Here is a 20345-nt window from a genome sequence, read left to right as displayed (position 1 = left end):
TCATATCTCCTTCATCCCCTGCATCCCTCCTGCATCCCCTCCATCTCCTGCATCCCTCCTGCATCTCTTGCACCCTGCCAGCATCCTTTGCCTCCATCCTTCTGCATCTCCTGCATCCCTCCTGCACCCCTGCCTTGATCACCCTGCATCCCCCCTGCATCCCCTGCATCCCCTTCACCTCCTGCATCTCCTTTGTCCCTCCTGCACCCCCTGCACCCCCTCCATCCCCTGCACCCCCTCCACCTCCTGGGGGGGACCACCAGGGGGACCCCCGAGCTGTGGGGGACGAGACTGAGCCCCGGCAGCGCTGCTGGCCCGCTGGGGACCAGGGGGAACCGGGAGGGACCGGAGGGGACCGGGGGGCACCAGCGGGGACCCCCTCGGCCAGCCCCGCGCAGCGCCGTGCCCCACGCCGGGCGGCAGCGCTGGCGCCCGCACGGCTTCAGGCGGCGCCGCGTCATTCCCCGCCGCCGCCCAATCAGAAGCGGTATCTCGGCGTAAAGCCCGCCCTCCGGCCTGAGCGGGCCAATCGGGCGGCGCGCACGGGCGCGGCGGGGCTCCCGCGCCGAGGCCGCCGGGAGGGGAGGGGAGGAGGAAGAGGAGGAGGGGGCCGGGGGGTGATGGCGCTGCGCAGGGCGCTGAGCGCGGCGGGGGCGAGGTGGGGGCACCTTGGGGGGGGGTGGGGGGCATTTTGGGGGGGGTACCGGGAGGAGGGGGTGCGTGGGGAGGGGGGGCTGGGGGGGTGCATTGGGGGGGTGCATATTGGGGGGGGGTGCATTGGGGGGGGTGCATGGGGAGGGGGTGTCCGGGGGGGGTGCATAGGGGGGTGCACGGGGAGGGGGGGTCTGCAGGGAGAAAGGGGGTGCATGGGGGGGGTGCATGGGGAGGGGGTGCATGGGGGGGGCACGGGGGGGTGCACGGGGAAGGGGGGAGTTGGGGGGGGGCTGTATGGGGCTGGGGGTGCACTGGGAAGGGGGGGTCTGCAGGGAGAAAAGGGGTGCACGGGGGGGTTGCATGGGGCAAGGGGGGCTTTGGGGGGGGCTGCACGGGGCTGGGGGGTGCATTGGGGAACGGGGGGGTCTGCAGGGGGAGGGGGTGGACGGGGGGGTTGCTTGGGGGGGATACATGGGAGGGGGGGTGCACGGGGGGGGCTGCACGTAAGGGGGGGGCACGCTTAGGGCTGGGGGCCCTGCGGTTTGGGGGGTGCATTTGGGGGGGGTGTATTTGGGGAGGGGGTGACCGCAGAGGTGGGTCTGCATGGAGGGGGGGGGGGATGGGGGGGCACCCTTGGGGGTGATGTTGGAGGGGGGGGACACCCAGGGGCCAGTGGGGGTGCACAGGGAGGGGGCGCACCCCTGGTGGGGCGGGGGGGGGGGTCAGTTTGCAAGGGGCAGGGGCGCACCCATACATAGGGCGAGGAGACTTGGGGGGGCGTCACACCCCTCTGCTCTATTTTGGGGTGTGCGTGGGGACCCCCCCCACAATATTTACGCCCCCCCACGCCCCCCCCCCAGCAGGTGGGCGCAGCAGCGGCTGTGCTGCACGGCGCTGGGGGGCGACACCATCTTCGCCGTGTCCTCCGGCCACGGGCGCTGCGGGGTGGCCGTCATCCGCACCAGCGGGCCGGGCAGCGGGGGGGCCCTAAAAAGCCTCACGGGGCGCCCCCAGCTGCCCCCCCCCCGCGTCATGGCCCTGCGCCGCATCCGGGACCCCGCCACCGCCGAGCCCTTGGACCGCGGCCTCGTCGTCTGGTTCCCAGGTTAGGGGTTAAAGGGGGGGGGGTGTGGGGGGGTGCCTGGCTGGTTTTGGGTGCTCAGGGTGGGTTTTGGGTGCCTGGGGGGGGTCTCGGTGCATGGAAAGGGTTTTTTTTGGGGGGGGGGCTGGGTGCCCCCCGTGGCACGGTGCAGCCCCTCTTGGCGTCCCCGGCACTGTGGCGCTGGGGCTGTGTGGGGTCAACGCTGCCCCATTGTCCCCAACCCTAAGCTTGGCCTCTGGTGGGGGGCTCCCTGCTGCTCCCCCTCCCCAAATCCCTATGGGGATCCCTGGTGCTGTGGGTCTGGGTGCCTGGAAAGGGGTTTTTTGGGGGGGTCTCCGTGCCCCCCATGGCACAGTGCAGCCCCTCTTGGCGTCCCCAGCACCGTGGCATCGGGGCTGTGTGGGGTCAACGCTACCCCCTTGTCCCTGACCCTAAACTCTGCTGCTGGTGGGGGGCTCCCTGCTGCTCCCCCCTCCCCAAATCCCTTTGGGGACCCCCGGTGCCACCCATCCGAGCCATGCCCGGGGCTCCCCGCACCCTTCAGGTCCCCACAGCTTCACGGGCGAGGACTGCGCCGAGCTGCACGTGCACGGCGGGCCGGCGGTGCTGAGCGGCGTGCTGCGGGCGCTGGGTGAGAGCCCCCGACCCCAACCTCAATCCCCTGGGGTCCTGCACTCCGGGGTGCTCCCCCAAGCTCGGGGCTCACCCGTCGGCCCCGTGGCAGGTCGCCTACCTGGGCTGCGCCCCGCCGAGCCGGGCGAATTCACGCGGCGAGCTTTCCACCGTGGCAAACTGGACCTGACGGCGGCCGAGGGGCTCGGGGACCTCATCCACGCCGAGACAGAGGCGCAGCGGCGCCAGGCGCTGAGGCAGATGGAGGGCGAGCTGGGGAGGCTCTACCAGCGCTGGAGCGAGACCCTCACCCAGGTAAAAGGGGGTGTTTTTGGGGTGGGGGGGGTGTCCGGGTGCTTGGGTTTTTCTCCCTCGGCGCGTGGTGTGGGTTGGGGACGCGGTGGCCGGCCCCGCGCAGCCTCGTCCCCCTCGCTGCCCCCCCAGGCTCTTGCCCACCTCGAAGCCTACATCGACTTCAGCGAGGATGACAACGTGGAGGAAGAGGTGTTGTCTCGAGGTAAGGGGGCTGCGGGGGGGGGGCACGGCACCTTGTCCCTGCTGTCGTGTGTCCCCCCCCCCTCACCGACGTGTCCCCGCAGTGGACGCGGCCGTGCGGGCGCTGGAGCAGGAGCTCGGAGCCCACCTGCAGGACGGGCGCCGGGGGGAGCTGCTCCGCGGGGGGGTCCACGCAGTCATCGCCGGCCCCCCCAACGTGGGCAAGAGCAGCCTGCTCAACCTGCTGTGTGAGTGGGGCGCGGGGGGGGCTGCTGGTGACATTTAACCCCCCCACCCATCCCCTCATTTTGGGGACAGCAGCCACCTCCCCATCCCCGATGACGCTGCGCGGCCAGGAGGTCCCCGGCGTCGCCCCCACCCTGAGCTCCCCGTCTCCCTCCCCCCCCCCCCACCCCATTTTCCCCCCTCCCCAGGCCAGCGCCCGGCAGCCATCGTGTCGCCGGTGGCGGGCACCACGCGGGACGTGGTGGAGGTGTCCCTAAATGTCACCGGTTACCCCGTGGTGCTGAGCGACACCGCCGGGCTGCGCGACGCCACCGACCCCGTGGAGCGCGAGGGCGTCAGCCGCGCACGGGACCGGTGAGCTGGGGACCAGGATTGGGGGGGGGGGGGGACACAGACAGGATTGGGGGGCACCCCCCCACACATTTTACGGTGTCAGGATGTGGCCCCGTGCCCCTGTCCCCGCAGGTTGCAGCGGGCAGACCTGGTGCTGGCCGTGCTGGACGCCACGGCCGTGCCCGCCGAGCCGGCGGCGCTGGGGGCTGCCGTGGGGTCCCTGGTGCCCCCCGCCGCCCCCTGCATCCTGGTGCTCAACAAAGCCGACCTGCTGAGGGGGGACGCGGGGGCTCTGCGTGCCGCCTGCACCCAGGGCCCCCCCGTGCCCCCCGCCACCCTTCTCTCCTGCAAAACCGGCGACGGCACCGAGCGCCTGCTGGAGCTGCTGGGGCAGCAGCTGGCGCAGCTGTAAGCGCACGGGGCGGGTTTTGGGGAGGGGACACCGCTTTTTCCATCCCTGTACGGGCACGGGGGGGTGCTGCAGGGTGGGTTTTTTTATTTTTTGCCCCCTCCCTAGGTGCGGAGACCCCCTGGCCGGCTCGCCCAGCCTGACTCAGCGCCGGCACAGCCAGCACCTGGGGGACTGCGCGGCCGCCCTGGCGCGCTACGGCCGGCACCGCGCGCGGGACCTGGGGCTGGCGGCCGAGCAGCTGAGGCTGGCGCGGCGGCACCTGGGGCGCATCACCGGGCACGTGGGGGCCGAGGACGTCCTCGACATCATCTTCAGGGATTTCTGCGTCGGCAAGTGACGGGGAGCAGCCAGGGCACGGCCCCCCCCCCTCCCACCTCACCCCAGTAATAGGATTAAACCGCGGTGCCTTGGGTTGCTTCTGGCATCCTTTTTTCCTGCCCCCCTCTGTGCCCCCCGCTGCGGTCCCCGTGGCAGGATGCTGTGATTTTTTTTTTTTTATTTTTTTTCCCTTGGCTGTGGGGTGGGGGGAGTATGTCCTGAGCCCCAGCTATGGAAAAAAAGCAGTGGGAAAGGCCGCGTTTCCTGGCCAGGAGGATAAACAAGGAGCTGGAGTGTCTGGAATGGAAAAACCTTGGCTTCACCCCTGGGCATCTCCTTCCCATAGCACGGCACGGGGCTCCGGGGGATGCGGGGCTCGTCCTGACACCCCAAACGCCTTCCCCAGGGCAGTGGTTTTTGGGGTCCCAGCCCCCAGCGTGGCCCCACAGCCCCAGTTTGGTGCCTGGGTGCCCCCCAGCTCTCACCCCCACCTGCTCTGTGGCTGCTTGGGGCTCGGTGGGGTTGGGGAAGGCCCTAAAAGTGGGGGTTCCTGGGGGTGCTTGTCCTTCTCCCCCCCTCATTTGGGGTCTGGGGTTATTTGCAGTGGATCCCCAGGGGCTCCTCCAGCAGCAAGGGGGTCCCTGCGGTCCCCAGCTGGGCTGCACGGGGGGGGGCAGGGGCTGAGCCCCGCTGTGCCCCCCCCCCCCCATCCCACCCTGTCCCTGCACTTTGGGGACAGGGTGACCCGGTGGTGTCCCCGTGCCTCGGGACACCCACATCACGTGGCTTTGTGTGGCGTGGGGGGGGTCCCAAATGGCACCCAAGGGTGCTGGTTAGGGTCGGGGACCCTCCGGTGGGCCCCGGGGTGCTACGTGCCAGGGGCAAGGTGCTGGTGGCGTGCGGGCAGCGCGGGAGGGGGGCGTCCCGGCAGGAGGGGTGTCAGGAAAAGCTTCTTTAAACAGGAAGGCGAGGGAAGCGGGGCCATAAATCGGGGCCATAAATCAGAGCGTGGCAGCGGTGATTAATCACCGGGCTCGGCCCCTCCTGCACGCGCTGCTGCGCACCGGCCCCCCCACACCCTGCGTGACAAAAACCAGGATGCCAGGGACCCCAGGGATTTGGGGGGGGGTGGGTATGTGGGGTGGGGGGGCTGCCTGGGCTTTGCTCCTGGGCTGGGGGCTCACGGCGCTGGTGCCCGAGGGGGTCCCATGGGGGGGGGGAAAGCTCCGGGTTTGCCATCGGGGGTGGGTTTCGTGGGGGGGGGGGAGGATTGCGGCCACCCAAAGGGACGCCTGAACCCACAGCCCCCTCCCCCTTTAAATCTGGGGGTCCCCACCCCTCGTGCCCCCATCCCTCGCCCCCCCTCCCCTCCCCTCCCATCCCCATCATTTCGGGGCAGCCTTTTGGCCGCCGCTCGGCCCCTTCTGGGAACAGCCCCCCCCCGCCTCCCCACCGCGCTCTTCCTGGCTGCCGTTTCCTCCTCCAGGCTGCCCATCTGCAGCGGGGACGGGATGTTCCCTTTCCCCCCCCCACTCCCCTTTCGGCCCTGGCCTTTGCGCCCCCTCCTCCCACTTCTTTTCCCACCACCCCCCCCCACTTTGGGCATCGCAGCAGACGCATGGCGAGAGCCGTGGCGGTGCCGAGCGCTGCCTCTATTTCCGAGCGTGTGGGGAGGGGGTGGCTTGGGTTGGGTGGGGAAGGGGAGAAATAGGGGGGGGGATGCGACCCCGCTCCCCGCTGGCTCCCGCTTGCAGTTTTCCATCGGTGCAGTGGGAAACGCCGCTCCAGGCTTGTCCTGCTCCTGTCCTCCAGCCCCTCGCCGCGGCTCCCCCCGCGCCGCTCGGCCGCTAGCCGCTGCAGGGAGAGCAGGATCAGGCCCCTGCTCTGCACCCGGGGGTTGGGGGCTTCTCCCACGCCCGCCCCCCCCCCCCCCCCTCACCTGGGGTTCCTCGGCGTGGCCACGTGCGGCTCCATCAGCTTCTGCAGCAACCGCTCCATCTCCTCCATGCTCATTTTGCCTGGTGGGGCGAGAGCAGCGGGGGCTGAGCCAGCCTGGAGGGGGACCCTCGTTGCAGGGGGGGGGTCGGTGCCCACCCTAGGATGACCGGGGGGCTGTTGGGGTTGGGGACGGACTCACTGATGCTGCTGAAGATGCTGGGGTTCCTCAGAGAATCCGTGTAGGAGCTGGGGCTGGCGAAGGGTCCCGGTCGCACGCTGCCCCCCAGGGTCCCCGGCACCCACAAGCCGGTGAAGTCGAAGGTGTCAATCCGCTAAGGGACAGGGGGCACGGTGCTGGCTCTCAGGGCCCTGTCCCACACCACGGGACCGGTGCCGCGCTCGGCATGGCCACCGAGGGCTCCCGGCACCTCTGGGGAGCAGGGTCCAAGGGTGGCACCGCCGCTTGTCCCTGCCCCGGGGTGCGCCGCGGCACCGGGCAAAAGCGCAGGACCAAAAATTCGGGTAAAAAAATGCAAGGCTGAAAAGCGCACGGGGAAAAAGCGCACGGGAAAAAGTACACGGGCAGAAGTGCAGGTCTGAAAACGCAGGGGTAAAAAACGCAAGGCTGAAAAAAGGCACGTGGAGAAGTGGCCGTGCAAAAGCGCACGGGAGAAAGTGCGGGTCCGAAAACGCAGGGGTAAAAAAGCAAGGTTGGAAAGTGCCCGTGCAAAGGTGCTCGTGCAAAAGTGCCCGTGCCAAAGAAGGCTGTGTGTGCCCAGCCTCGCGCCCTCCCGAAGCGGCCGTGGAAGTCACCCGGGGCTGTCCCCGTGCCCCAGCTGCCCCCTCACCTTGGAGCCCTCGCAGATGCTGAGCTGCTGCTTCAAGTAGTTGGTTTGCAGGGCGGCTTTGCTCTTCTCCCCCAGCTCCTTGCCGAGCTGCTCCTTCTCCGCCAGCAGCTTCTTCTTCTCCTCCTGGCCGCCCTTCAGCTGCTTGTCGGCCTCCTGCAGCCGCTTCTCCAGCTCCTGCCTCACCCGGGTGCCGTTGAAGTGGCACTGCAGCAGGTTCAGCTCGCAGGCGCCCTTCTCCTGGTACACGGCCTCGTGGTTCTTCTGCTGGAGGAAGAACTCCTCGGCGCGCTGCATCAGCCGCCGCAGGTCCTCGTGCGTGGAGCTGCAGCTGTAGGGGTTGATCGTGTCCCTGATGCGCTGCAGGGAGATGCTGAACTCGGAGCGCAGGAGGTTGCACTCGCGCTTCTGCAGCTCCAGCTGGGATTTGGTGGCCGTGTGCTGGGTCTGGGTCCTGAGCAGCTCCTGCTGGCAGCCCTCGTGCTCCTGCTTGGCCTTGGCCAGCTCCGCGCTCCCCTTGGCGCAGTTGTTCTCCAGCTCCTTCCTCGCCAGGGCCGTCTGGTCCAGCTGGCTCCGCAGCTGCGCCTTCTCGGCTGCACGGGGTGAGGGGGGGCAGAGGGTTGGGGTGCATGGTGTGCCCCCCCCCTGCCCGCCTGCGCCCTCTCCCACCCCATGTGGCATCGCGGGGTGATGTCCCTGCCCGGCCCCAGGGGGGAGAGGTGTGCTTCGGGGGGTGCCCTGGGGGTGCTGGGGGTCCCCGGAGGGCTGGTGGGGGGGGAGGATGGTGGGTTGGGGTCGGGGCCCCCCTTACCGCTGCAGTTGGCATTGATGAGGTTGACGGTCAAGTGGTAATCGTCCAGCATCAACTTCTGGAAGACGATGGCCTTCATCATTTCCTGCATCTGGGCGAAGGAAAGGGAGGGGGTCAGCACAGTTTGTAGGACGCCCCCCCTCCCAACACCTCCCTCTGGCACCACCCCCCCCCCCAGTCGGCAGCGGTGGCCCCGGGGGCTCACCCAGGAGGTGGAAACCCCACTGATGGGCGCTCCAAGGGCTTGGGGATGGGGGCACATCATCACCACCCACCCCAAACCCCTTCCTCCATCCCTTGGGGGTGGGTTAAATAGGGTTTCCACCCCCCCTCCCCCAAATCCCAGCTCTCACCTTAGGGGTGGCGTTGGGGAGCTGGCTGCTGTTGCACTTGTCCAGCTCGCGCTGCACCTTCTGCAGGGCGCCCTGCAGCCCCTGCTTCTCCTTCAGGGTGGTGTTGAGGGTGCGGGTCAGGTTGGCGTTCCTGCCGCTCAGGGTGATGATCTTGTTGTAGCGGTCCTGCATCTGCTCCTCCAGCAGCCGGAGGTGCGTGTCGGTGCCCGCGTGCGCGTTGCCGTAGACCATGAAGAGCACCAGCCCCAGGATGATGAGGAACTGGATGAGGGAGGTGAAGAGGAAGACGTACTTCATGTAGAAGCCGCAGTCCCGCCTGGGCATCGCCTCCTTGGTCTCCAACCCGAACTTGGCCATGGCGTAGCCGCTCTTCTCCATGCTCCCCCGCGGCTCTGCTCACCCCACCCCACGGCAGCCCCTTTCAATGGGGCCGCGCCGGGGTGGAGCTTGCTCCCCGGAGCCGTGTTTATATTGCTCTATTTAATATTTCCTTCTGCTGGGCTCCTTCCTGCCTCTCCGGATGCCTCGGGACCTGCCGGGTTATCACAGTGCAGCTTCTGTTTGCAGGAGGGCTATTGTTCCCGGCTGCTGGCAGACGGGGGGCCAAGCGCAGCCTCTCTCCCCCCCCCCCCCCATGAGGGATCAGCTCTCCCCTGGGACCCCATTCCCCCGCCTCGCCCCGCACACGAGGAAATCGGCGATGGATGTGGGCACCGCAGGGTGCCGGGGTGGGGAATGGGTGAGGGTGGGTGCAGCCGTGGGGCTGGGAGCCCAGAGGCCAGGCGGGGTGCCCCGGCCCATGGGGTGGTCTCAAATCCCATCAAAGGTGGCCTCAAACCCCATCAAAAGTGGCTTTGACCCCATTGCCTGCATCAGCACCAATCCATGGGGCTGCAGAGGATGCCAAGCATGTGCAGGATGGACCCCCGGGGGCTTTGCCATCCTGTGCCACGGGGGTGCGGGGCTGCAGCCACCCGTCCCGCTTGATTTGGGGTCCCCAGAGCGGAGCGGTGAGCCCGGGGGGGGGACACAACGCCCAGCTTGGGGACAGGCTGGGACACGGAGCATCTCCACCATCCCGGATCCCAGCTCTGTGCTGAACGGGGCCGCCTTTGGGTCCCCACCACCGCGTGCGTCCCCATCCCCGCTCCTTGGGGCCCTTCCCCAGCCGGCACCGAAGGATGCCCAGACCCCGGTGGGGGGGGGGGCTCAGCGGGGGGGTGCCGAGGTGTTGGCGCTGACCCCGCCGCAGCCGAGCTGCTCGCCGTTTCCTGCCTTCTCGCTGTGCCACGCTCCCTGGGGCCTGCGAGTGTCTGCGGTGCCGGGGACGGTGTCGGTCCCAAATCCATTCTCAGCTACCGCGTTTCCTTCCTGAGCTGCAAATAACGGTGACTCACCCCCTCCGCTCCCCCCCGGCCCCGCCGTGGGGACGCTGTCTGGGCTCTGCTGGCCCCTGACCCCGCTGCTGGCTCCGGACCCCGGCGCGGCGCTGCCTTCACCGATGGGATGCTCGCCGCGGCCACGCGGTCCCCGAGGGCTCCCTGCGTCCTTTGGGGTGCCCGGGCATCCCCACGGGGCATCCCTGGGGGGCTCAGTCCCCCTGCCACGTGCCCACCCTGCCTCTTTGTCCCATTTTCCAATTAGCCGCCCGTCTATAATTAATCCTTCCTGTGCCAAGGGCTGGCGCTGCATCGAGGTCGGGCCATGGGGAACGGGACCTGCCCATCCCAAATCGTTGGGTATGGGACCGTTGGGTTTGGGACCCCATTGCAGCCCCCCCCCTTTGTCTCAGCCTCGCCTGGCTGCCCACCGTGGGGGTCGCTGGGGGCGATTTTCAAGGGTTTGGTGTGTTGGGGGGTGGGGGGGGGCCGGATGCCTGCGCTCGGCCTCTCGCAGCCGCCCTGCCCTCTGCACAGGATATCGCTGTGGCAGCGGCAGGAAAATCGGCACCTTTCCTGGAAACCGTCCTTCGAGGAGATCAAAGGAGCTGGGAAGTGGCTGCGAAACAGCAGCAGCTGCTGGTCCCTGTCCCCACACCCCCTCCCACCCCCCTCCCCAGCTCGGCCCCACAGCCCCTATCAGCCCCCACCCTGGGGGTGCCCGGGGTTGCCAAGTGCCCTCCCTCTGCCTCCTGCTGCCCGCTCTTGGGGTGCTGCTAATTAGCAGGGCTAATTGGAGTTGGCTGAGCTGTGCACACCCCAAAATCGTGCCATGCTTTTGGCTGCAGGTCAAGGAATTCATGCTAGGGGTGTCTGCAGGCACTGGGGTGTGCGGAGCCCCCCCTGTGCCAAATCCCTCGAGGCCGAGAGCCCTGACCCGGCACCGGTGCTTGCGGCGAGGTGAGCGACGTCTCTGCACGTATGGGATGTTTCTGGACCAAACTTGAGCAATATTTTGTACCCGTCAAGCTTAAGCATTATTTTCTATCCGTGAACTGGCTTCATTTTTAGGTGAGTAGTAGCCGGGAGGGGTGGGGGGGGTTGACCGCAGGTTAACCACAGCAGGTGCTTGACCACCACGTCTGTTTAATCCGCGGATAAACGCAGTTAATGATTAATAAACCCTTTTGGATAACCTCGGGACGTGATCCTGTTCCGATAAATCAGCTGCGACAAGCAGGTGGTGGCCAGCAAAAGCTTCCAGCACCCCAAAAAGCCCCAGCCCTGCCCCTGGGTGCCCACGGTGCGGGGGGACGTGGGCGAGGGCAGCGCCGGTGGTCTCGCTGCGACGGCTCCGCTCTGATGCTGCCCGGCACAGCGGGGCTGAGCTGCTGCTGGGTCCCAGTGCTAAGGGGCGCTGTGGGACTGGGAATGATGGGCACGGCCCCGGCACCCCCAGCACCCCGCTTCGGCTCAGCCCGGGTGGGTGCAGGAGGGGGCCGCGGCCGTGCCGGCGCGGTGGCGGTGCCGTAGCCAAGCGTGGTCGGTGTGCTGGTAAAAAAGGGGGTGGGGGGGGGCAGGAAGGATGCTGCGGGGCTTCAGCCTTTCCTGCAAGAGAGGGGACAGCCTCGAGTGAGCAGGGACACCGGTGACAAAAGGGGCGCGATGGCACCTGCAGAGCTGTGCCCGCGAGGGGTTGTGCTGGAGAAGCCCCCTCCCCAAGGTGCCCAGCCCCCTGACCCCACAAAGCAGCAGGGCAGCCCCCACAAAATGTACCGGGAAGGGGGGCACCTGCGCCTGGCCGTGCGGGACCCCACTCTCCGCCGTCGCTGCGCCTCCGCCTCGGCCGCGTAGTCCCTCCTGCGGGCAGAGCAGAGCCGTGTCAGGGCGCACCGCAGCCCTGGGGGGGGCACCCAGGGGAGGGCACAGCAAAGGGATGGGACCCTCACAGGTTTTTCTCGAGCTCTTTCTGCCGAGCCTCACACTTCTCCCCGCGTGCCCGCAGCGTTCGCCGCTGCTCCTCCGCCTCCTCCAGCTGCCGCCGCAGCCCCTTCGCCTCCTCCGTGCCCTGCGCCAGCTCCTCTGCGGGGCGAAGGGGCACCCCAAAACCTGAGCCACCCGGCTGGGCATCGTCCCCGGGGGGGGGGTGGCAAGGTCAGCACCCCGGGGCTGGGGTCCCAGGGGACGGACAGACGGACAGACGGACGCACCTTGCAGAGCCGCGTTCCTGCGGGCCAGCTCAGCCCGCTCGTGCCGCAGCGCCAGCGCCTCGTCCCGCAGCGCCGTGGCGTTGGCCTCCAGCCTGGCCTGGGGACAGGGGACACGGCGGTGTGGGAATGGGGTGGGCAGCATCGTCCCAGCTCCTCAGCTGCTGCCCGCCCTCCCCGGTGTCCCCAGAGCAACCCCTCGTGCTCCCGGTGACTTTGTGTCCCCCTCGTCACGCTGGGGAGGTTTCTCCAGGAGGTGGGGATGTGGATTTGGGGGGAAAAACTCATCCCCTGGAGCAAAGCCTGGACAGCCTGAGCGCAGCCTTGGTGAGGATGCACGGGGGGCACAGAGGGAGCCCCGACCTGCTCAGCCTCTACGGGTGCCTCGTGGGGGCCGGGGGCTCCTGCTCTCCGTGAGCTCGCTCCAGCCGTGTCCCCGCGGCCGGCGCCAGCCCCGGGGACGCCGGAGCATTTTCCAGCCCCTCCAGGCCATTGTTTGGCCGGATGGCAGAGGAGAGGTGGGCCCCGCTCTTCCTCCGGCCGCGGCCGCAACGCTGGGGCCAAGCCCTTTCCCAGCTGGGTCCACAGCTAAAAATACCTTGGAGGAGAGAGGAGAAGAGAGGAGAGGAGAGGCAGCTCCGCACCGGCCTCCGGCCTCGGTGGCTGCTTTGGGATGGGTTAATTATACGTGTGGAGTGCCTCGGTTTGGGCGCTGCTAAGAATAGCTGCCCCCCAGCCAGGCGCGAGGAACCAGAGGGGGGCTTTCCACACCCCAACTGCCACTGGGATTTTCCACGAGCCTGCCCCAAATCCCCCCGGAGACGGAGCATCAACACGGTCTTGACCATTGCGCCGCGCCAGGAGCCGCCTCCCCAACCTTCCTGGGCAGCGTTCCTCTCCCCACATGCATCCAACCCCAAACCAGGGTCTGAGGGGTCGGGGACCCCCCCAGTCCCCATCCCCGCAGCACCTACCGCCCGCTCCCGGCAGGACGCCAAGCTGGAATTGAGCTTCTTGCCCTCCTGGCGTGCTTGGGCGAGCTCCCGGCGCCGAGCATCCTCTGCCCGCGCGCTCTCGGCCACGGTGCGCTGCAGCCGGGCACGATCCTGCTCCAGCTCGGCCAGGCGCAGCTCCAGCACCCGGCTCTCATTGGCAGCCCGCTCCCGGCAGCCCCGCAGCATCCCCAGAGCCTCCGAACGCCACAGCAGCACGGCCACCGAGACCGTCACCGCCGCCACCAGCACCAGCAGCCCCGCGCACAGCCCCAGCACCTTCAGCGTGGCTTTGGGCACCGCGGGGTCCATGCCGGGGAGGGGGAACGGGGACGCTCGTGGCCGCCCGGGGTGTGCCCGGGTTGCTCCGGGTGCTGCCCGTGGGGGTTTTTTTTCTGCCCAGCGCCGCTTTGGGCTGTGGTTTCTCGCAGGTCACAGCCCATCACGGGCTTGGTTTGCGCAGCGCGTGGGAGGGTGCTCGGCCCCGGCCGTGGGTAAATTCGGCCGGGCCAAACCCACGCCGTGCCGGGAGGGGGGCTGGCCTGATGCTGGAGCAACAAAACACTTTGGGTTTTCATGAGTTTTTATTGGAAAATAGCTCAAACCCACCTAACCGCACAGTATCTGTGAACCCCTTGCTTAAAAGCAGCCCCAGGGCAGTGCCAGGTCTCCGTCCCTTTGCCTTTGCCCCCTCCCCATCGCACAGGGGCCAGCATTTTGGAGAACACCTCCCCAGGGTGTTCCCACTCGACGTCCCCATGGTGGGAACTGCCACCACCAGCTCCAAACCAGCAGGATGGGAACCGTCCCCCCTTGCCCCGCGGGGCCGGGGTACAAGCCAGGTCCGTGTTCTCGCGGCTCCGTGCTCAAAGCAGCAGCGTCCCCAGGAAGAGCAGAGCCAGGAGGACGAGGGGCATGGCCACGCCGGGGAGCATCGCGCCGGTGCCACTCGAATGCCAGCTCTGTGCGGACCGGATCCTTGCCAAAGCGTCCCTGATCTGCGACTGGAGATTGCTCCTGGGGGGGGACAGCGAGAGTCAGGGGACAGCGCACGGGGCTGGGGCCACCGTGGGGGGAGCAGGGGGGAGCGGGGGTCTCACCTGTCCGTCTGCGCCTCCTCCAGCTGCTGCCGCTGCTGTTCCAGCTTCTCCTTGATCTCCCTGTTGTCCTCTAAAGGGGGGGGGGGGGTGACAGCGGGTGAGGGTCAGGGAGCAGGGGGACAGGGGTGTCCCAGGGGGCAGGGACCGGGGTGTCCCCGGTGCTCACCTTGCAGCTGCCCCACGTTGGCCTTCTGCTCATCCCCGTGGCTCTGCAGCTGGGCTAAACGCCGTGTCAGCTCCGAGACGCTGCTCTTCACCGTGTCCTGAGCGCGGGGACAGAAAGGGACAGGGGACACGGCCTCAGGCACCAGCTCTTTTCCCCCTCCCCGGGCTGGGAGCAGCGCGAAGCAAACCCCGCACCCCTTTCCCCTTGGGGGGGGGGGGGAGTCCCAGTAAGGGACCTCCCCCTCCCCATTTCCCCAGCACCTACCAGCTCGTTTCTGCAGCTCTCCCACTGCCCCTGCCTCTCGGCGAGGGACCTGTTGGTGACATCCAGCGCCCGGGCGAGGGACCTGTTGGTGACAGCCAGCACCTCGGCGAGGGACCTGTCGGTGGCAGCCAGCGCCTGCCACAGCGCGGCCACCTTCTCCTGCAGCACCTCCTGCGCCGTCCCCAGCTCCTCCAGCCTCTCCGAGCCCCCCAGCGACTCCCGGGAGGAGACGAGGGCCGTGGCCACGACCACCAAGACCACCCCGATGGCCAGGCCCACGCACATCCCCCAGCATTGCCTGTAGAGGAGGCGGCAGCGCAGGCAGCAGTTCTCCATCCTGCCCGCGCCGCGCTGCGAATGCAGCGGCCACCCGAGCGCACGCGTGCGCTGGGAGGGATCTCCGAGCCCTGGTTTCATTTCCCCAATAGCGGGACTTTTCAGGAAATCCTGCGGGTTTTGCAAGCGCAGCACACGCAGAGGGGCACATGGGAGGGATGTTGCTTTTGGGAAGGGGGTGGGACGGCGGCAGGGGGTCCAGCGGGGTCGTCCCGGCACCCCGTGTCTGGGGTGGTTTTGTGGGGACCACTCCCCTGTGCCCCAGTCTTATGTCTTAGGGTTGGGGGCAGAGCTGGGGGGCTGTGGGGGTGCGGGGAGCCCCATGGGACCAGGGTCACGGGGCAGGGAATCCCCCAGGGCAAAGAGGGGGATGGGGTACGGAGAAAGGACATGGGGTGCTTGTGTTGGGGGTCCCTGGGGTCTGGAGAAACTGGGGTGTGGGAAACTCGGGGTATGGGGTGAATGGGGATGGAGTAATTGGGGTACAGGGTGCCCAGAGTGGGGGGGGGGGTATGGAGAAAATGGGGTGCGGTGCGCTTGGACTATGGGGTACCTGGTGTATGGAGGGAATGAAGTGTGGGGTACACTGACTGTGGGGTGCATGGGGTATGGACAAATGGATACAGGAGAACTAGGGCTGTGGGGTAACGGGGTTGTGGGGCACCTGGGGTGTGGGGAAACTGGGGTGTGAGGCACTTGGGGTACGAGGTACTTGGGGTACAGGGTGCCTGGGGTATAGGGAAATGGGGGTATAGGGTACCTCTGTTATGGGGTACCCCTGATATAGGGTACCCAGGGTATGGAGTATGCAGAATATGGGGTACTCAAGGTATGGGGTACCCAGGGTATGGGGTACCCAGAATATGGGGTACCCCGGGGCACAAAATAACCGTGTGAGCTGCTGGAGTGTGGGGACAGGCAGGTTTTGGGGTACCTGGAGCATGGGGAGGGTCCCCAGCTCTGGGGGTCCCAGTGCAGGGGGCTGCAGCCTGTGTGGTACCCCCACAACGCCCCCCCTCTGCCCTCCCCACCCCAAATAACCCAGCACAGGGGCGCGCATCGGGGCCAGGATCCGACCCGTGACGTCCCCGCCGGCACGCGGGGCGGAGGGCAGCTCCACGCCAGCCTTTCACGGGACGTCCCCATCCAAAAAAATCTGGGCTGCTGGTCAGGAGGGCTGCGGGGGGGGGGGGGGAGGCCGGGGAGTGGGCTGGCGAAGCCAGGAGGAGGCTCCCCCGTCCTGGGAGGAGGAGAGCATCGCGATCCAGCCACCGCATGCGCTGGCTCGCCATCGGGCAGGGCGGCCACGCGCCCTGTTTGCTTCTGCGGTGGCGAAACCCGAAACTCGCTTTTTCCAGGACTTGTGCTGAAAGCCTGCTTTTTTTTTTTTTTTTATTATTATTATTTTTATTTTTTTCTTCTTCTTCTTTTTATTATTTTTTTTTTTTTCCTGCTGACGTTTTTCGGCGTGCAGTGGAGAGAAGGGGAACGTCCCCTGAGCAAAGTCAATAGCGGCCGGTGTTTCGCTCCCTCGAAGCACCCCCAAAGAATTGGGGTGGGTGGGGGTGAAGGGGAGGGAATGGGACCCCCCCCCCCGTGGCCTTGTGGGGCTGGGAGCGGGTACAGGGCACGGGATGAGGGATGTGGGTATAGGATATTGGTTCTGGGAGGTGGTTGTGGGGTATGGGATGCAGTGCTTGGGGATGGGATACACAACAGATGGATATGGGATGTAGGATGAGGGGTCTGGGAGGTGTGCAATATGGGGATATGGGATCTTTGGATATGGGAAAAGGGGTGCAGGACGCTGGTTATGGGATGTGGATGTGGAGTGGTGGATATAGGATATGGGATCTTTGGATATGGGATAAGAGGTGCAGGATATGGGATGTGAGATATGGGGTGGTGGCTATGGGATGTGGGATAAGGGATATGGGATAAGGGGTGCAGGATATGGGATGTGGGATAAGGGATATGGGATAAGGGGTGCAGGATATGGGATGTGCGATATAGGATATGGGATGTGGGATATAGGATATGGGATGTGAGATGCAGTGTATGGGATATTGGTCCTGGGACGCAGGATAGGAGAAAGGGGGGTGCAGGATATGGGAGACACCGGCCCCCCAGCTCACCTTGTCTCCAACCAGCTCCAGAAATAGCCGCTCCACTTTGTGTTTTTCTTCCTCTGGTTCATGTGATAAAAAAACCAGTGGCCGTGAAATGAAAAACACACGAAATATTTACCAAACTTCCAGTTTTGAGTCAGATTTTCGACATCTGGAGAATTAAAATGCTCTGGCAGATTCGGCGAGCTGTCATCATAAAGGGTTTAAGTATGTTGTTATTATTATTTATGGTCTGGATCCTGAGGATGAACAAAGGCCAAAGGTTTCAAAAATAGCTTGAAAAGGGGGAATGGATGTTTTTTCCAGAACCAGCTCGCTTTGAACAGCGAGATATTGAGATGTAACTCCTCAAATATATCTAAAAAGCAACTGGGAGAGGAATGCGTGGCGTGAGGCGCTGCCTCCCGGGGCCGTGCCGGGTTCACCTCGGGACCGAGGCAGAAATTGGGGTCTCACCTCGCACCGGTGCCGGGGTCCCCTCTCCACCTGGCTCACCAATTCCCACTATTTTCCCCCAAATCCTGGCTCTGAATGACCCCTTCCGTGGGGGTAGGATGTCGAGAGCCCTCCGTGTCCCCACCTGGGGATGGGGAGCAGGGACCCCCCCCCATCCAAATTCGAGCACCGTTTGTTTTCCTCCTCCACTTGTCCGGAGGGAGCGGCAGGAGCGCAGCGAGTGCCTCTTGGCCAGACGGCCAGGAATTCGGCAGCTGGACCCAACCCCGCCATGGCAGCAGGGACGGGGAGCTGGCACCTCCCGTGTCCCCCGCTGCCCCCCCCCGGGGACACACGGGGGGCAGGAGAAGCCCCTGAGCCCCCCCTGTCCCCGGGCATCCATCCCACCGAGGGTGCTGAGCGTGGTGCAAAAAGAGGAGCCGGTGGGGATGGGGTGCACGGGGGGGACGCAGCTGCAAAAATATCAGGGGGGCCCCGGGGGGGGGCTGCCAGCACTCGGGGAGGAGTGAGGGGCGGCTTCGGAGCGGGGCCGAGCACAGCGTGCGCACGTCTGCTTTTCCCTTTCATCCCTTGCCCGTGCGTGTTCCCTTTCAGCCTGAAACGTGGGTTTCTCTCCTATTTCGGGTTGGCTTTTCGGCTGGTTTCTTTTATTATTTTAATTTAGGCACTGTCATTATATTTTCCATTATTTAAAAGGAATAAAAAAAAAAAAAAAAAAAAAAGGAAAGCGAACGAGAGCTGCTTCCCAAGTAGCTTTCCAGCTCGTGGCTGGTGCTCAGAGCAGCCTTTGTTCTCGGCCAGCGCCGGGACGTGCTCGCGGGGAGCAGCAGCACTCGCAGAGGCACCCCCATGGAGATTTGGGGGGGCTGCACCCATCCAAGGGGGGGGGCAAACAGCATCCCCGTCCCTGTTGCGGGGACCGGTGGCACCGAAGGACGTGCCCGTGCGCCCCACGAGCGGTCAGCCAGCGTTCTCCTGGCTTGCTCCCCCTCCCCATTTTTTTCCCTTCCCCAATTTGGGAACTCCAGCCCCAGCTTGGACGGGGTTGGGAGGTAACGAGAAGCAGCTGAGACGCGCTGAGCACCGCAGGGACGCATCCTGCAAGGGGCTGGGGCGCTCGCTGTGCCGGCGTCCCACGCTCGGGGACCGCGCCGAGGGGCACCTGCGCCTCTGGGGGGTTGAGCTTTGGGGTTTTGCCCTTTGGGGTTTTGGCCTTTGGGGTTTTGGCCTTTGGGGTTTTGGTCTTTGGGGTCTGACTTTTGGGGTGTTGACCTTTAGGGTTTTGCCCTTTGAGGGGTTTGACCTTTGGGGTTTTGACCCCAAAGCCGCTTCGTTGTGGGAACCCCTCCTGCTCCATCTGTGGGTGCAACGTGGGGTGCCCAGGGACCCCCTCCCCAGCACCAGGACCCGGCAGCGCCCAGCACCTCCTGGGGGGGGGGGGGCAGGGGGGTTATTTTGTTCCCCGATGATGCTCTTTGGGGTGACACAATTCAGGTGGGGTGTGGATCTGGCCGGGAAGCTGCCAGATCCCCGGGGCTGGGGGGCGTCGGAGGGTCCCACACCCTCCGGCCCCATGGAGAGGGGGGGGGGCAGCAGGAGGATTTGGCTGCAGCCCCCAGCCCAGCCCCTGACCCCAGGCAGTTTTCCAACCCTCGGGAATGTGGGGTTGGGCTGGGACACCCAGCACGGACCTCCCGCACCCGTCCCACCCTGGCCACCCCCCTGCACCCATCTCCTGGTCCCCAGCACCCCGGGGTGGGAGCGGGGCTGTGTAGGGGGCGTGGGGGAAGGAGGGATGGGAGAATTTGGGAGCCCCCCTCCAGCCCTGCTCCTTTTTTGGGGGGGCAGGATGGGGCACATCTCCCTGAGGCTTTTGGGGGGGGGCTTCAAAGCTGCTGGTGGACAATGGGAGCTGGGGGGAGCCATCCTTTTTTTTTTGCGTGCGGCTTCATTTTTGCCATTTTTCCCCCCATTTTCTCCCCCCGTGCCCAAAATAACATCGGGAGCTGCTTCCATCTGCTGCCTCTGACCAAGCTGAGCAGACGGTGGAAAAAATCCTGCCCCCCCCCCCCCCCAGCATCCCACCCCCCAGGGCGCTGCCACCAGCGATGCCCTCGGGGGATCACCCCCCGATGTCCCCCCATGATGGGGTCAGGGCCCTGAGCCCCCCAGGAATGGGGGCGGGGACCCTCTGCCAGCTTTTTGGGGGCACATGGGGTGGGGGGGCACCCCCCCACCCGTTGCATCCATCCTCAGCATTTTTCCTTCCAGGCAGGAGGAGGAGAGGGACAGGTTTTGGCTGCCGCAGCACCCAGGGGTGGTTTTGGCAAACTCCCCTTGTCCGTCCCCCCCCCTCCCCACCGCTGCCCCGTCCCCTTTGATCTCGCCAGCGGCAGCATCCAGTAGAAGGGCGAAAAAATGCCTGGATTTGGCCAAACCGTGTTTTAAAAGGGAAACATTGTCCCGAGAGCAGGAGGGGATGTTTTGGACCCAAACACGGAGCCTGTTCCATTACGGCATCCTCCGGGGCTGGTGGTGGGGGGGGGGTTTACGGGACCGCAGCCCAACGCGGGGTCCACGTGCAGGAGCCCCCCCCCAATTCCTACATCCTCCAGGACCCCCCCCAAACCTTGTTGGATGGACGGACAGACCCCCAGCTCCCGCCTCGCTTAATGGGGCTGGGCTCATCCCCATGTGCCGGGAGCCGTGGGGAGGTTTTGGGTCCCGTCCCCCCCCCCCCAGGCTGCCACGTCCCCCGGCTGCGGGGTTGGATGGGGCCCCCCCGCCCCGTGCCGCTGCACGGCCGCCAGTTGCTTGAACCGGGCCCAAGGCAAACAGGAGCTGCCGGGACGATGCTACCGTGCGGGGTGGTGGGAGGGGGGTACGGGGCCAGCCCTGCGTGGAGCAACCCCCCCAAAAAAAAAAATAAAAAAAAAAATAAAAAAAAAAATCCCCCACCCCATCCTGGGTACGTCGAGGAGTGGGGGGGGTTTGGGAACGATCCTGGGTCCCCCCCCCAGGTTTGTCGCCAAGTTCGGGGCAGCCCAGAGAAACCCAGCAGCCACGTGGGTGTAAACACAAACCGTATATTTCATAATAAATAATGTACAAATTGGTGGCGTGCCCGGGGCCGCATCCTGCCGTCGTCTCCCCCCCCCCCTCCCCTTTCCCCCCCCCACCTCCCACCTCCACCGTGT

General features: G+C 66.3%; 5 protein-coding genes across 5 annotated transcripts; 1 reads left to right on the top strand and 4 right to left on the bottom strand.

Moving 5' to 3' along the window:
* Window positions 1-620: 620 nt before the first annotated feature.
* On the top strand, window positions 621-5367 carry GTPBP3 (GTP binding protein 3, mitochondrial; the record flags this gene model as incomplete). Its single annotated transcript, XM_082779919.1, has 9 exons — window positions 621-658; window positions 1515-1759; window positions 2301-2387; window positions 2481-2683; window positions 2813-2885; window positions 2968-3111; window positions 3298-3463; window positions 3575-3850; window positions 3960-5367. 9 exons carry the CDS (start codon window positions 621-623, stop codon window positions 4189-4191), a joined length of 1464 nt encoding a protein of 487 aa, XP_082636045.1. The 3' UTR covers window positions 4192-5367.
* Window positions 5368-5803: 436 nt separating this feature from the next.
* PLVAP (plasmalemma vesicle associated protein) lies at window positions 5804-8542 on the bottom strand. Its single transcript, XM_082780016.1, has 6 exons — window positions 8120-8542; window positions 7767-7857; window positions 6959-7548; window positions 6310-6442; window positions 6112-6190; window positions 5804-6026 (listed from the first exon to the last, which is right to left on the bottom strand). Exons 1-6 carry the CDS (start codon window positions 8495-8497, stop codon window positions 6020-6022), a joined length of 1278 nt encoding a protein of 425 aa, XP_082636142.1. The 5' UTR covers window positions 8498-8542; the 3' UTR covers window positions 5804-6019.
* Window positions 8543-10885: 2343 nt separating this feature from the next.
* On the bottom strand, window positions 10886-11850 carry LOC309887889 (uncharacterized protein; the record flags this gene model as incomplete). Its single annotated transcript, XM_082779918.1, has 4 exons — window positions 10886-11106; window positions 11275-11358; window positions 11448-11580; window positions 11709-11850. The coding sequence occupies 4 exons, from the start codon at window positions 11848-11850 to the stop codon at window positions 11097-11099; spliced, it is 369 nt and encodes a 122-aa protein (XP_082636044.1). The 3' UTR covers window positions 10886-11096.
* Window positions 11851-12079: 229 nt separating this feature from the next.
* Window positions 12080-13009, bottom strand: LOC309887888 (uncharacterized protein; the record flags this gene model as incomplete). Its single annotated transcript, XM_082779917.1, has 2 exons — window positions 12080-12259; window positions 12680-13009. The coding sequence occupies 2 exons, from the start codon at window positions 13007-13009 to the stop codon at window positions 12080-12082; spliced, it is 510 nt and encodes a 169-aa protein (XP_082636043.1).
* A 262-nt stretch (window positions 13010-13271) lies between these two features.
* Window positions 13272-14626, bottom strand: LOC309887846 (uncharacterized protein). Its single transcript, XM_082779844.1, has 4 exons — window positions 14228-14626; window positions 13964-14060; window positions 13798-13867; window positions 13272-13714 (listed from the first exon to the last, which is right to left on the bottom strand). Exons 1-4 carry the CDS (start codon window positions 14561-14563, stop codon window positions 13564-13566), a joined length of 654 nt encoding a protein of 217 aa, XP_082635970.1. The 5' UTR covers window positions 14564-14626; the 3' UTR covers window positions 13272-13563.
* Window positions 14627-20345: the final 5719 nt, after the last annotated feature.

Source organism: Aythya marila, assembly GCF_965140915.1.
Source record: "Aythya marila genome assembly, chromosome: 27".
In the NCBI taxonomy this organism is placed as follows: Eukaryota; Metazoa; Chordata; class Aves; order Anseriformes; family Anatidae; genus Aythya; species Aythya marila.
Note: the sequence above shows the minus strand (reverse complement) of the source record. Positions and strands in the feature narration are given on the sequence as shown.

What these genes read in the sequence shown, in the direction of transcription:
- PLVAP (XM_082780016.1), bottom strand. Translation starts at nt 8,497, where the DNA reads ATGGAGAAGAGCGGCTACGCCATGGCCAAGTTCGGGTTGGAGACCAAG. An exon ending in TCCCCAACGCCACCCCTAAG is followed by an intron (nt 7,858 to 8,119) that starts GTGAGAGCTGGG and finishes TCCTTCGCCCAG; the next exon opens with ATGCAGGAAATGATGAAGGC. An exon ending in CATCAATGCCAACTGCAGCG is followed by an intron (nt 7,549 to 7,766) that starts GTAAGGGGGGCC and finishes CACCCCGTGCAG; the next exon opens with CCGAGAAGGCGCAGCTGCGG.
- LOC309887846 (XM_082779844.1), bottom strand. Translation starts at nt 14,563, where the DNA reads ATGGAGAACTGCTGCCTGCGCTGCCGCCTCCTCTACAGGCAATGCTGG. An exon ending in AGAGCTGCAGAAACGAGCTG is followed by an intron (nt 14,061 to 14,227) that starts GTAGGTGCTGGG and finishes CCCCGCGCTCAG; the next exon opens with GACACGGTGAAGAGCAGCGT. An exon ending in GAGGAGGCGCAGACGGACAG is followed by an intron (nt 13,715 to 13,797) that starts GTGAGACCCCCG and finishes GTCCCCCCCCAG; the next exon opens with GAGCAATCTCCAGTCGCAGA.